This window comes from Trifolium pratense, linkage group LG7 (assembly GCF_020283565.1).
Source record: "Trifolium pratense cultivar HEN17-A07 linkage group LG7, ARS_RC_1.1, whole genome shotgun sequence".
Taxonomy (NCBI): Eukaryota; Viridiplantae; Streptophyta; class Magnoliopsida; order Fabales; family Fabaceae; genus Trifolium; species Trifolium pratense.
In genome coordinates this window covers 58,737,887-58,752,972 of record NC_060065.1, presented here as the reverse complement: position 1 = coordinate 58,752,972, position 15,086 = coordinate 58,737,887, and the positions used below count along the sequence as shown (strand labels likewise).

At 30.3% G+C, this 15,086-nt stretch overlaps 2 protein-coding genes across 2 annotated transcripts; one reads left to right on the top strand and one right to left on the bottom strand.

Annotated features, from left to right (window-relative positions):
• The first annotated feature begins 1,802 nt into the window (after nucleotides 1-1,802).
• On the top strand, nucleotides 1,803-11,111 carry LOC123896719 (sugar transport protein 13-like). The gene is made up of 5 exons (XM_045947074.1): nucleotides 1,803-1,838; nucleotides 8,819-9,172; nucleotides 9,304-9,428; nucleotides 9,895-10,186; nucleotides 10,318-11,111. The coding sequence occupies exons 1-5, from the start codon at nucleotides 1,803-1,805 to the stop codon at nucleotides 11,041-11,043; spliced, it is 1,533 nt and encodes a 510-aa protein (XP_045803030.1). The 3' UTR covers nucleotides 11,044-11,111.
• A 620-nt stretch (nucleotides 11,112-11,731) lies between these two features.
• On the bottom strand, nucleotides 11,732-13,730 carry LOC123899893 (serpin-ZX-like). The gene is made up of 2 exons (XM_045951151.1): nucleotides 12,883-13,730; nucleotides 11,732-12,671 (listed from the first exon to the last, which is right to left on the bottom strand). The coding sequence occupies exons 1-2, from the start codon at nucleotides 13,306-13,308 to the stop codon at nucleotides 11,880-11,882; spliced, it is 1,218 nt and encodes a 405-aa protein (XP_045807107.1). The 5' UTR covers nucleotides 13,309-13,730; the 3' UTR covers nucleotides 11,732-11,879.
• Between the last annotated feature and the right edge of the window lie 1,356 nt (nucleotides 13,731-15,086).

The window sequence follows — 15,086 nt, the reverse complement described above, 5'->3', positions numbered from 1 at the left end:
TGTTTGCTTTGGGGGCTTTATTTTAAGATATTTATACGGGATTTTATACTTTTACTCATATATTCATACATCAACCTATTTTTTGTATTTTTTATGGGGCATGTGTTCATTTATTTTTTGTTATTTATATATGACCTTCTTTTTTTTTGTTGTTGATTTATATGAAGACTATATATTTATATTCATATATTAAGACGGAAATCTATTTTTATTTTATAAATTATGGGAGATTGTTGTATTTATAATTTATATGGACAAATATTTTTGCATATGTATTATTTTGGGGCTATACTTATCTGACGGTTGAACTCTGAATTATCCGGGAATTCTTCCACGAGAACAAGAGGGTTAATACGAAAAAAATATATTACTATAAAGACTATATTTTTATTCATATATTAACACAAGACATATTTTTTTTTATAATTTATACGATGTTCTATATTTATTTTATTTGGAGGATATTAATGTGAAAATTAACTAATATAATATTCATATAATTTTTTTAGGGTATTTTTATTTCATATTTATTTTACTATGGATTTTATAAGATTAATTTAACTTTTTTTTTTGTTTGGGGGGCTTTTTTTAAAAAAATTTTTACACACGAGTCTATATTTTTACGTATATATTAATAGACATGATTTATTTTTTTGTAATTTATTTGGGGGGGCTTTTTTTGTGATTTACACGGGAACTATATTTATATATTAATACGGGATCCTATTTTATTTTATTTTTGACGAATACGGGATCCTACTTTTTTTATGTTATAATTTTTCATTTTTCATTCTTTTTATTTGAGAATTATGAAAATTTTAATATTAAAATGTTAATTTTTTCAGTCTCATTTTACCCGTGCTTGGCACGGGTCCGGTTACCTATTTTATTTTATTTTATTTTTCATTTTCCCTTACCTATTTTATTTTATTTTTGACGAATACGGGATCTGTTTTTTCTTTTAATTTATACTACAGTTTATATTTATACTCATAAGTCATATATTAATATGAAAGCCTACTTTTTTTTTTGTAATTTATACATGATTTATATTTCAACTCATACATCAATAAGGGGGTCTATGCAACTTATGCAATAATACGAATGACTTTTTTTTATAATAATTTATACTTGGATATATATTCTTACTCAAATAGTAATACGAAGACCTATTTATTTTATAATTTTTATATGGAATCTATATTTTTAGTGATATATTAATAGGGAGACTTTTTTTTTTTCAATGGATCCTACAATTCTGCTTAAATATTAATACGGGAATTGATTTTATTTTATTTTTTTTGTTATTTATAGTCTATATTAATACAAAAGTCTATATTAATACGGGAATTGATTTCTATTTTTTTTATTCATATCCACCTCAAAGCCTCTTCTATATATCTCATAGAGAAATTATTTTTCATCAATTTTATATTTCTTTCAGTGGGGAATAATAAAAGCAACAACTATGATACATTTTTAATTTGATAAAAAAAAATACGGACTAGATGAATCTTTCTTAAGAAAATCTATGGCACCACACATAAGTTTTTATCTTAATTAAATTGTTAGAGCAAAACTACATATATTGATCAAATAATATTTTTATTTTTTTTTCAAAAACATTTATCTTTTGCTAATTTTTTTTGGTACATATAGCTAATTTAATATATCATTTCATTTTCTAATAATTTATAATATTCAAACATCATAACCATGGATCAAATATGTTTTTGATCAATAGTGTCAATATATTATGATATAATTTTTAGTAAAAATAATAATACAAGTTGTGATTAAATATGTCATTGATAGAATCTAACCCAAATATTAGTAATGTAAGTAAAATAATTGTTTTAAATTTAATTTATGCTAACTTACATGTTGAAGAAAAAAAAAACCAATTTCAATATTGTGAGGTGTTTATTTTTCTACCAATTGAGTTTAAACCTATTTAAACAAATTTTTTAATTAACTAAATTTTACGGTTAATTTTTTTTATCATAGAGTGTCATTTTAACTTTAGTTTAATGGAAAATATATTATTTAAAAGTCAATAAATCTACTAACGCATTTTTATCCGTGCTTGGCACGGGTCTGGAAACTAGTTCAATATTACGATTTGAATTTTAGATTAATTGCTTAGGATTTCCTAGTAATTACACTTTGTAAAAGGGAAAATGCTAGTTTCAGCGAAGCGATTGTAGAGATTCAAACGACGCCGAGAATGGGGTTTGAGAGGTCCTGTTCTGTAACGTCTACCTGGCCTCTTCATCGATGATGAATCCATGGTTTCTGCTTCCATCATTGCGGCTTTCATGAGCACAAATATTGTGATGGATACATTTTAGATTAGATCTTAATGGAACATTGATGTTCACGGTTTCAAATTTTGCAATCAACTCCATAAGCAAGATAAGTTGTTTGATGAAATGCTTCAATGAGGGAGATAAAGCCTAGGGTTGTGTCTGTTTTGCTTGGTGGTTCTTGTGGGTGGGTTTAGGGTTTAGGGTTTGGGGTTTGGGGTTTAGGGTTTAGGGTTTGGGGTTTAGGGTTTGGGGTTTAGGGTTTAGGGTTTTATTTTTTTTACCGAGTTTTGAAAATACTCCAAAATTCGTAGTCTTACCCACGAAAACTATGAAAAAAAATCTATCGAAATGAATAAGTTGTTTTTAGCTCCTTTTTATTTGAAGAATCTTCTATCCAACACATATAGTGTGTCTTTGGATGCTTTTAGGCGATAATTCAATGACGTTTTATTTTTTTTACCGAGTTTTGAAAATACTCCAAAATTCGTAGTCTTACCCACGAAAACTATGAAAAAAAATCTATCGAAATGAATAAGTTGTTTTTAGGTCCTTTTTATTTGAAGAATCTTCTATCCAACACATATAGTGTGTCTTTGGATGCGTTTAGGCAATAATTCAATGACGTTTTTTTTTTTTTTTTACCGAGTTTTCAAAAAACATCAAAATTCATAGTCTATAACCCACGAAAACTGTAAAAAAAATATCGAAATGAATTAGTTGTTTTTTGATCCCTTTTTTTAAAGAATCTTCTATCCAACACATATATTATGCCATTGGATCCATTTGTGAGAGAATTCAATGACATTTTCTTTTTTTCCCCGAGTTTTTTAAAAGTCCCAAAATTCATAGTATATGACCTACGAAAACTGTAAAAAAAAACAATCGAAATGAATAAGTTGTTTTTCGATCTTTTTTGATTAAAGAATTTTCTATCCAACATATATAATATGTCTTTGGATCAATTTAGGCGAAAATTCAGTTACATTTTATTTTTTTTCCCCGAACTTTGAAAAACTCCAAAAATTCATAGTCTATAACCCACGAAAACTATAAAAAAAATCTATCGAAATGAATAAGTTGTTTTTAGGTCCTTTTTATTTGAAGAATCTTCTATCCAACACATATAGTGTGTCTTTGGATGCGTTTAGGCGATAATTCAATGACGTTTTATTTTTTTTACCGAGTTTTGAAAAAACTCCAAAATTCGTAGTCTTACCCACGAAAACTATGAAAAAAAATCTATCGAAATGAATAAGTTGTTTTTAGGTCCTTTTTATTTGAAGAATCTTCTATCCAACACATATAGTGTGTCTTTGGATGCGTTTAGGCGATAATTCAATGACGTTTATTTTTTTACCGAGTTTTCAAAAAACATCAAAATTCATAGTCTATAACCCACGAAAACTGTAAAGAAAATATCGAAATGAATAAGTTGTTTTTCGATCCCTTTTTTTAAAGAATCTTCTATCCAACACATATATTATGCCATTGGATTCATTTGTGAGAGAATTCAATGACATTTTATTTTTTTCCCCGAGTTTTTTAAAAGTCCCAAAATTCATAGTATATGACCTACGAAAACTGTAAAAAAAAACAATCGAAATGAATAAGTTGTTTTTCGATCTCTTTTGTTTAAAGAATCTTCTATCCAACATTTATAATATGTCTTTGGATCAATTTAGGCGAGAATTCAGTGACATTTTATTTTTTTTCCCCGAACTTTGAAAAAGTCCCAAAATTCGTAGTCTATAACCCACGAAAACTATAAAAAAAATCTATCGAAATGAATAAGTTGTTTTTAGGTCCTTTTCATTTGAAGAATATTCTATCCAACACATATAGTGTGTCTTTAGATGCGTTTAGGCGATAATTCAATGACGTTTTATTTTTTTTACCAAGTTTTCAAAAAATATCAAAATTCATAGTCTATAACCCACGAAAACTGTAAAAAAAATATCGAAATGAATAAGTTGTTTTTCGATCCCTTTTTTTAAAGAATCTTCTATCCAACACATATATTATGCCATTGGATCCATTTGTGAGAGAATTCAATGACATTTTCTTTTTTTCCCCGAGTTTTTTAAAAGTCCCAAAATTTATAGTATATGACCTACGAAAATTGTAAAAAAAACAATCGAAATGAATATGTTGTTTTTTGATCTCTTTTGTTTAAAGAATCTTCTATCCAACATTTATAATATGTCTTTGGATCAATTTAGGCGAGAATTCAGTGACATTTTATTTTTTTTCCCCGAACTTTGAAAAAGTCCCAAAATTCGTAGTCTATAACCCACGAAAACTATAAAAAAAATCTATCGAAATGAATAAGTTGTTTTTAGGTCCTTTTCATTTGAAGAATATTCTATCCAACACATATAGTGTGTCTTTAGATGCGTTTAGGCGATAATTCAATGACGTTTTATTTTTTTTACCAAGTTTTCAAAAAATATCAAAATTCATAGTCTATAACCCACGAAAACTGTAAAAAAAATATCGAAATGAATAAGTTGTTTTTCGATCCCTTTTTTTAAAGAATCTTCTATCCAACACATATATTATGCCATTGGATCCATTTGTGAGAGAATTCAATGACATTTTCTTTTTTTCCCCGAGTTTTTTAAAAGTCCCAAAATTTATAGTATATGACCTACGAAAATTGTAAAAAAAACAATCGAAATGAATATGTTGTTTTTTGATCTCTTTTGTTTAAAGAATCTTCTATCCAACATATATAATATGTCTTTGTATCAATTTAGGCGAGAATTCAGTGACATTTTATTTTTTTTCCCCGAACTTTGAAAAAGTCCCAAAATTCGTAGTCTATAACTCACGAAAACTATAAAAAAAATCTATCGAAATGAATAAGTTGTTTTTAGGTCCTTTTTATTTGAAGAATCTTCTATCCAACACATATAGTGTGTCTTTGGATGCGTTTAGGCGATAATTCAATGACGTTTTATTTTTTTTACCGAGTTTTGAAAAAACTCCAAAATTCGTAGTCTTACCCACGAAAACTATGAAAAAAAATCTATCGAAATGAATAAGTTGTTTTTAGGTCCTTTTTATATGAAGAATCTTCTATCCAACACATATAGTGTGTCTTTGGATGCGTTTAGGCAATAATTCAATGACGTTTTTTTTTTTACCGAGTTTTCAAAAAACATCAAAATTCATAGTCTATAACCCACGAAAACTGTAAAAAAAATATCGAAATGAATTAGTTGTTTTTCGATCCCTTTTTTTTTAAAGAATCTTCTATCCAACACATATATTATGCCATTGGATCCATTTGTGAGAGAATTCAATGACATTTTATTTTTTTCCCCGAGTTTTTTAAAAGTCCCAAAATTCATAGTACATGACCTACGAAAACTGTAAAAAAAAAACAATCGAAATGAATAAGTTGTTTTTCGATCTCTTTTGTTTAAAGAATCTTCTATCCAACATTTATAATATGTCTTTGGATCAATTTAGGCGAGAATTCAGTGACATTTTATTTTTTTTCCCCGAACTTTGAAAAAGTCCCAAAATTCGTAGTCTATAACCCACGAAAACTATAAAAAAAATCTATCGAAATGAATAAGTTGTTTTTAGGTCCTTTTCATTTGAAGAATATTCTATCCAACACATATAGTGTGTCTTTGGATGCGTTTAGGCGATAATTCAATGACGTTTTATTTTTTTTACCAAGTTTTCAAAAAATATCAAAATTCATAGTCTATAACCCACGAAAACTGTAAAAAAAATATCGAAATGAATAAGTTGTTTTTCGATCCCTTTTTTTAAAGAATCTTCTATCCAACACATATATTATGCCATTGGATCCATTTGTGAGAGAATTCAATGACATTTTCTTTTTTTCCCCGAGTTTTTTAAAAGTCCCAAAATTTATAGTATATGACCTACGAAAATTGTAAAAAAAACAATCGAAATGAATATGTTGTTTTTTGATCTCTTTTGTTTAAAGAATCTTCTATCCAACATATATAATATGTATTTGTATCAATTTAGGCGAGAATTCAGTGACATTTTATTTTTTTTCCCCGAACTTTGAAAAAGTCCCAAAATTCGTAGTCTATAACTCACGAAAACTATAAAAAAAATCTATCGAAATGAATAAGTTGTTTTTAGGTCCTTTTTATTTGAAGAATCTTCTATCCAACACATATAGTGTGTCTTTGGATGCGTTTAGGCGATAATTCAATGACGTTTTATTTTTTTTACCGAGTTTTGAAAAAACTCCAAAATTCGTAGTCTTACCCACGAAAACTATGAAAAAAAATCTATCGAAATGAATAAGTTGTTTTTAGGTCCTTTTTATATGAAGAATCTTCTATCCAACACATATAGTGTGTCTTTGGATGCGTTTAGGCGATAATTCATTGACATTTTTTTTTTACCGAGTTTTCAAAAAACATCAAAATTCATAGTCTATAACCCACGAAAACTGTAAAAAAAATATCAAAATGAATAAGTTGTTTTTCGATCCCTTTTTTTAAAGAATCTTCTATCCAACACATATATTATGCCATTGGATCCATTTGTGAGAGAATTCAATGACATTTTCTTTTTTTCCCCGAGTTTTTGAAAAGTCCCAAAATTCATAGTATATGACCTACGAAAACTGTAAAAAAAAATAATCGAAATGAATGAGTTGTTTTTCGATCTCTTTTGTTTAAAGAATCTTCTATCCAACATATATAATATTTCTTTGGATCAATTTAGGCGAGAATTCAGTGACATTTTATTTTTTTTCCCCGAACTTTGAAAAAGTCCCAAAATTCATAGTCTATAACCCACGAAAACTATAAAAAAAATCTATTGAAATGAATAAGTTGTTTTTAGGTCCTTTTTATTTGAAGAATCTTCTATCCAACACATATAGTGTGCCTTTAGATGCGTTTAGACGATAATTCAATGACGTTTTATTTTTTTTACCGAGTTTTGAAAAAACTCCAAAATTCGTAGTCTAACCCACGAAAACTATGAAAAAAAATCTATCGAAATGAATAAGTTGTTTTTAGGTCCTTTTTATTTGAAGAATCTTCTATCCAACACATATAGTTTGTCTTTGGATGCGTTTAGGCGATAATTCAATGACGTTTTTTTTTACCGAGTTTTCAAAAAACATCAAAATTCATAGTCTATAACCCACGAAAACTGTAAAAAAAATATCGAAATGAATAAGTTGTTTTTCGATCCCATTTTTTAAATAATCTTCTATTCAACACATATATTATGCCATTGGATCAATTTGTGAGAGAATTCAATGACATTTTATTTTTTTTCTAGAATTTTGATAAAGTCCCAAAATTCATAGTATATAACCTACGAAAACTGTAAAAAAAAAACCATCGAAATGAATAAGTTGTTTTTCGATCTCTGTTGTTTAAAGAATCTTCTATCAAACATATATAATATGTCTTTGGATCAATTTAGGCGAGAATTCAGTGACATTTTATATTTTTCCCCGAATTTTGAAAATGTCCCAAAATTCGTAACCCACGAAAACTATAAAAAAAATCTATCGAAATGAATAAGTTGTTTTTAGGTCCTTTTTATTTGAAGAATATTCTATCCAACACATATAGTGTGTCTTTGGATGCGTTTAGGCGATAATTCAATGACGTTTTATTTTTTTTACCGAGTTTTCAAAAAATATCAAAATTCATAGTCTATAACCCACGAAAACTGTAAAGAAAATATCGAAATGAATAAGTTGTTTTTCGATCCCTTTTTTTAAAGAATCTTCTATCCAACACATATATTATGCCATTGGATTCATTTGTGAGAGAATTCAATGACATTTTATTTTTTTCCCCGAGTTTTTTAAAAGTCCCAAAATTCATAGTATATGACCTACGAAAACTGTAAAAAAAAAACAATCGAAATGAATAAGTTGTTTTTCGATCTCTTTTGTTTAAAGAATCTTCTATCCAACATTTATAATATGTCTTTGGATCAATTTAGGCGAGAATTCAGTGACATTTTATTTTTTTTCCCCGAACTTTGAAAAAGTCCCAAAATTCGTAGTCTATAACCCGTAACGGTACTTTCTATGATGCTTTCTTTTTTAAAAAAAAAAAACCCGTAACGGTACTTTCGAAATTTCAACCGCATATTCTATCAAGTTCAAATGGCATTCTCCCTCACTAAACCAAAATCAATTTTGTTTTGGTATACTAATTAAGTGGAGAGGCACTAATTAAGTGGAGAGGCCTATCAGCTTCTCATGAGTTTCGAAATTCAACTCATTTAAAAAAATTATTAAAAAGTAAATTATCTTAGCAAACAATAATATTTTGTATATATTGTTTTAACATATCAATGAAATATTAATTTTATCCTAACAATTATATTATTATGTTGCTTTTTTAAATAGAATATTTTTATAAAAAATTTCATATATTTTTATAAAATTAATATAATGAACTACATCTTTTTTAATCATATAATTGATGACCTCATTTCCATTTTTGGCTCAAAATTAAAATACAATGATTCTATAGAGTAAAAAAAAGTGTATTGTGGTGACAGGTGGTGTGACAGCTATGCCACCATTCTTGAAGAAGTTCTTCCCAGCAGTATATAGAAAGACGGTGTTAGAGAAAGGATTAGACAGTAATTACTGCAAATATGACAATCAAGGATTGCAGTTATTTACGTCTTCCTTATATCTAGCCGGTTTAACTGCCACTTTCTTTGCATCCTATACCACTCGAGTTTTGGGGAGAAGACTCACGATGTTGATTGCTGGCTTTTTCTTCATTGCTGGAGTTATCTTTAATGCTGCTGCTCAAAATCTTGCCATGCTCATTGTTGGAAGAATCTTACTTGGTTGTGGTGTTGGCTTTGCTAATCAGGTAGCTAGGCCTAGGTGTTAAAATATGTTGGACACAAATATAAAATGTGTAACGAAGAATTCCACAAGTGTTAGTTAATTTTAAATTTGTTCAATATGTGACTAAATGTTTTTTGTTTAATTTGATTATAGGCTGTGCCGGTGTTTCTTTCCGAAATCGCTCCTTCAAGAATACGTGGAGCTTTGAATATACTTTTCCAACTTAATGTCACTATTGGCATTTTGTTTGCTAACCTTGTCAATTATGGAACCAACAAGTAAGTTTTGTTTGTTAATATGAAATTAAAACAATTAAGATGATTGATGAATAATAAATCACAAGTCATAATCAGAAGAGTGGTAATCCCAACAGTAGTAGTTAGCAAATTGAATTAATGGATATGATAGTATGTATGTACAACAAAATTTTGGTCAAATGGTTTAAAAGTCTAACACATGCTTGTTTATTTGAAGTGTGTTTCTCCGCTAACAACACGACAAGTCAGCTTGGATTTTAAAGTAAACACTAACTTCATAGAAACATGGATTTGTCCTATGCAACTTTTAATCAGTGACTACGGCCCTTGAAACTAATAATTGTTTTATTTAAAATGTTAAAAAAATGTATTGACAATTATTTGGTGAAGAAATTATTTTGAGAAGAAATAAATGAGTTTTTAATGTATAGTTGAGAGTTCAGACACTTGTTGAGTAACAATTTTTTGATGCTGTGACCAAATGCAGAATCAAAGGTGGATGGGGTTGGAGGCTATCTCTAGGGTTGGCTGGCATCCCAGCACTTCTACTAACACTTGGTGCCATCTTAGTTGTGGACACTCCTAATAGTCTCATAGAACGTGGTCGAATGGATGAAGGAAAAGCCGTACTCAAAAAGATTCGTGGCACTGAAAATGTTGAACCAGAGTTCTTGGAGCTTGTTGAGGCAAGTCGTATAGCTAAAGAGGTTAAGCGCCCTTTTAGAAACCTTCTCAAACGCAAAAACCGTCCCCAACTTGTGATTTCGGTCGCATTGCAAGTACTAGCATATTCTAATATTTATTAATAATGACTATTTTAAAAGTAATGAATGATTTCAATATTTCTACCACATCGAAAAATAAATTGTTTGTCTAATTGTTGATTCATTTTTGTTGTGTTAAAAAATAGATATTCCAACAATTCACAGGCATCAATGCGATCATGTTTTATGCGCCAGTGTTATTCAACACATTGGGATTCAAGAACGATGCTTCGCTCTATTCCGCTGTGATAACAGGAGCTGTGAATGTCCTCTCCACAATTGTATCTATCTACTCGGTGGACAAAGTTGGTCGTCGTGTGTTGTTATTGGAAGCCGGTGTACAAATGTTCTTGTCTCAAGTTGTAATAGCTATCATTTTGGGGTTCAAGGTCACGGATCATTCAGATAATCTTTCAAAAGGTTACGCAATTTTCGTAGTTATCATGGTTTGCACTTACGTGTCTGCTTTTGCTTGGTCTATAGGTCCTCTTGGATGGCTTATTCCAAGTGAGACATTTCCATTGGAGACTCGGTCGGCCGGACAAAGTGTCACCGTTTGTGTCAATTTGCTCTTCACCTTTGTCATTGCACAAGCTTTTCTATCCATGTTATGTCATTTCAAGTTTGGCATCTTTTTGTTCTTCTCTGGTTGGGTTTTGATGATGTCAATCTTTGTGTTTTTCTTGGTGCCCGAGACAAAGAACATACCAATTGAAGAGATGACTGAGAGAGTATGGAAGCAACATTGGTTTTGGAAGAGGTTTATTGAAGATGATCATGATAATGAGAAAATAGAAAATGCTGATAATCCTGAGAGAAAAAATAATAATGGATGCAGATATTGTTGGAAGTGTTTGAGTTCCATCAATTGAAATTTGAATATTGATCTCTCGAGAACATAAAATGAATATTAAGTTGTCATTGTAATCAAAAATTAGCTATCCTGTTTTGGAAGCTGTATATAAAATAATAAAATTATGTCTTTAGAAAGATTAATATGGACCAATTTACAACACAAGGCCATAATGTTTTGGTTTGGTTATGTTCTTTACTGCATTTTGTTTCGATCATATAAAAAATGCACCGAAGATGTATATAAATGCATTATATTATGATTAAGCGACCAATTTATGATTAAGTGAAACAAGGGTTCTTAATTGACACGAATATAATTGAGTAAGGGATCTTTGGAATCTTCGGTAGATTTTCAATAAATCAATTACCGTTAATAGGTATTAAGTGACATTAGTTCGAGTTTAACTAAGGAGTAAGGAGGGGAAATCGAAATTAAAAGTATGATTTAGTAAATATAAAAACTTATTTTACATATATAAGATAAATTCAATGTTAACGATGTGTATCTGCATTTTATGACTACTTTTAAACTTTTTACCCCTTCTATTTTCACATTTATTGAAATTTTGATATCAAATCATGCAAATTTTTTTCATAAAAATTGTGACTTTTACATTTAAAAAAATCAATTTTTAGTCTTAAGTGATATTTTATCATTAAGTTCATTCTCACGAGTTTAATAAAATAGAGGGACCAAAAGAAAAATTAAACTAATAATAATAGAATAATATATTTTTTGACAAAATAATAAATTAGTATTAAACGAAAATTAAAAAATGTAGGCCTCTGCTAGCTCCGTCCCTAACCTTTCTAAATGAGATTGAGTTCCACCAATATGCAAGCTAGAAAGATGCTATTTGCTAATCGTAGGTTCATTTGCACCATCAAGAGGATTGAGAACCTGACCAATAAAGAGAATTGTTCCGCTGAAATCTTCTCTAATTAAGAAGAGGAAAGGGTGGTCAGCTACAAAGTCTGTAGGGGTGGCACAACGTTTACCTCTTGCTGCCCGCATAATTGTGTTTGCTGAAGCTATGGTGCCTTTTTCATTTACCTCAATGAAAGCATTGTGATATATGCTTTCCACGCCCAAAGGAGGGTTCATTCCCTCTACCACTTTTGTGAGAACGAAAGGTGAAATCATTCCCAACTCGTGCAGAACATTAGAAGCTTCAAATGAAAAAGAAATCTTGAATTTTGGAATAGTAAATCGACGTACTTCCACTTTCCGCTGAGGGAACTTGTCTTTCAAAAAATCAGATTCTGAAGCTAGCTTTTCAATTAATGCCAAAAGTCCATCTTTTGCATTCGGAAGGAAAATGTACATGGAGAACCGAAGAGTTTCATCCCTGCCTTGTTTATAAGAAAGACGTAGTACTTTGAAACCATCAAAAATACCAATAAAGTGCTCCCTCTGCTTGCTAAGCATGAAGGGAGCAATGACTTTGGTGCCATTTAAGAGGTGAAAACCAGCCGGAACTGATATAGGCATAAACATGTGTTCCCATACACCGTTGAAGCACAATGCATTTGCAAAGACAAGTTCGGTTGAATTGCTTACCATACTAGGATGAAGAAGCTTTGTGATAAGGCCATTTGTCTCTTTCTCAACCCACAAATTAACGTCACGACATGCTTGACCACCCTTCAAAAAACATCAAAATCAAAATCAAAATGAATAGTTTTCTTGAGAAACATTTCCATAATGTTTGGTTGGAGGAATTAAAACCAGGTCTCTCCAAAATAAGAACAACAGACGGGTAAAAGAGTAGCTACAAAACAAACAAAAACACCGCATAAGCGGAATTCCCTTTAAGATGTATGTATAATATGAAAGTGAAAGTGATAGTACGTACCTTAGTCTTAAAATCAACTGAAGCCAAAGTGGTGTTGTAATGAGTGGCCACAAGTTGTTTAAAAGAATGAGAGAGGGGAATTGATTCATCAGCCCACATTCCATTGATAAAACACATACGATCGTCAGAGAACAGAGCAACGAGTTGAGAGAAGAATGCAATTAGATTGTCAATGGAGTCAAATTGAAGGAAGGAAAGAAGTTGGTCGAGAGAATGGCCTTCTGATCCAGCTGCCACGACGCTAAGAACAACAAAGAGAGACAAGGGAGAAAAGACAAGGTTCTTTTGCTGAAAATCTTGTTTTAAGAGTAAATGCTTTGTGATGGTGAGTGCAACATCTTCTTGGCACCTTACTGATTTTTTGAGATCCATTGTAGTTGTTCTGATTCTTGAATGAGAGGGGATAGCCGGAGAAGGTCCTGACATTTTGGAAGTATTAAAATGGACCCTTAATAAAAATTTCAATTTTTTAAGAGAACATCATCTATTTAAATTACAAATACAATCAACAACTTCAAAAATAGTTATTTATAGTGTAACTAACATAAATAAAAGGTTATATTCTAATTAATCAATATCATCTAAATACTTTTTAGATGCTTAAAAAAGTCGCATTTTTTGAAGTAATAAATAACCAACAATAAGTTAGATGTGTTTGGTAAGCCCCATAAGTTAGCCTCTTTTTTTTTATAAGCCCCAGAAGTTAGCGTCGGGCTTATAGCATTTTTTGAGATGCTATTTCAAAATAGCCTACAAGCTTATAGGTTTATTTATGATTTTTTGAAAATTATAATAAACGGCCTATTTCAAATAGCCTCTTAATTTTATATTTTATTCCATATTTACCTGTATTATATCTATGTATGATTTTTTAAAAATTATAATAAAAAGCCACTTCTATTCAAAAAAATAATAATAACTACCCACTTGTCATTTTGCAGTTACAAAAGCTAAATTCACCAAACACAGAAAATATGGTTGTGATTGCTCGACAGCATAAAACTATTTTATAGTAGAGCATATCATTTTTCCTCCAAATAAAATTAAGAGAATATAGGATATAATTCTAGAAATATCATTAAAATCTTTTACCGTAAAAAAAACAACAAAATCCTTATTTAGTTTGAATCATCAACAACAACAACATCATCAACAACAACGTCCTTATTCCTGTTCAGTGTTCCAACAACAATAACAACAAATTGGACAATAAATAATGAATAAAAGAAGAAGAAATTACCAATTAGAAAAGGAAAAAATTGAACAATTAACCTAGAATTTTGATTTTCTCTTTTATTCCCTTTAGTTTCGGAGAGAGAGAGAGAGGAGACGGTGGCTGTGGTTGTCACTGGAGGAGCGGCGGCGCGGTGGCTGGGTTTGGGTGGATGGGAAGGTTAGGGGTTTTTTTTTTATTACGGCAAGGTTAGGGTTTGACGAAGGGGAGATGATGAAAACTTTGGTGAAGAAGATCTGAATAGCGCACGCTTTTTTAGATTATTTATAGGCTGCCTCATAATACACACACCTAATTTAAACTTCAATTTTAAAAAAATAATAAATATTTCAAATTCAGAGCAAATCTTATGGACTTGTTTGGTAGGAGTCAATAAAAATTAATGCATATAATTATATAATTAGACCCGCAAAAATGCTAAAATTGTTAGGCCGGACGCCGTGACCCGGGTTCGAACCCGGAATTTCACAATTATTTGTGAGTTTAATTTTAGTGGATTATCACTTCTTCCGAGACCAAAAAAAATAAAAAATATTAGTCCATGCGTTGGTACGGGCTCAGTGTTTTAAAAACCAGACCAAATCGGCCGGTTGGACCGGTCAAACCGTGAACCGGATGGGTCTCCGGTCTGGTTTAAATGTTGGACCGGACATGTAGTTAAACCGGAATGAACCACTAAAAACCAGAAAAACCGCTGAACCGACGGTTTTCCGAAACCGGCGGTTTGATTGCGTGTGTTTTGTTTTTTTTCCAAATGCAGGGACTAAAACTCAGATGACCCGTAAGTACAGGGACCTTTTGCATATTTAAGCCTAATAATAATAATAAATAATTCAAATTCAGAGCAAATCTTATGGACTTGTTTGGTAGGAGAGAAAGAGAAAGAAAAAAAAAACACGAAAATTAATGCATGTAGTTGAAATTAGTCCAAGTGTAGGTAGAGATGACAGGAAAATTCAAACTCGACAGG

Coding starts and splice junctions, on each gene's coding strand:
- LOC123896719 (XM_045947074.1), top strand. CDS start 1,803: ATGTCATTGATAGAATCTAACCCAAATATTAGTAAT. Junction 9,173..9,303: donor GTGTTGGCTTTGCTAATCAG/GTAGCTAGGCCT, acceptor ATTTGATTATAG/GCTGTGCCGGTGTTTCTTTC. Junction 10,187..10,317: donor TGATTTCGGTCGCATTGCAA/GTACTAGCATAT, acceptor GTTAAAAAATAG/ATATTCCAACAATTCACAGG.
- LOC123899893 (XM_045951151.1), bottom strand. CDS start 13,308: ATGTCAGGACCTTCTCCGGCTATCCCCTCTCATTCAAGAATCAGAACA. Junction 12,672..12,882: donor CAGTTGATTTTAAGACTAAG/GTACGTACTATC, acceptor TGTTTTTTGAAG/GGTGGTCAAGCATGTCGTGA.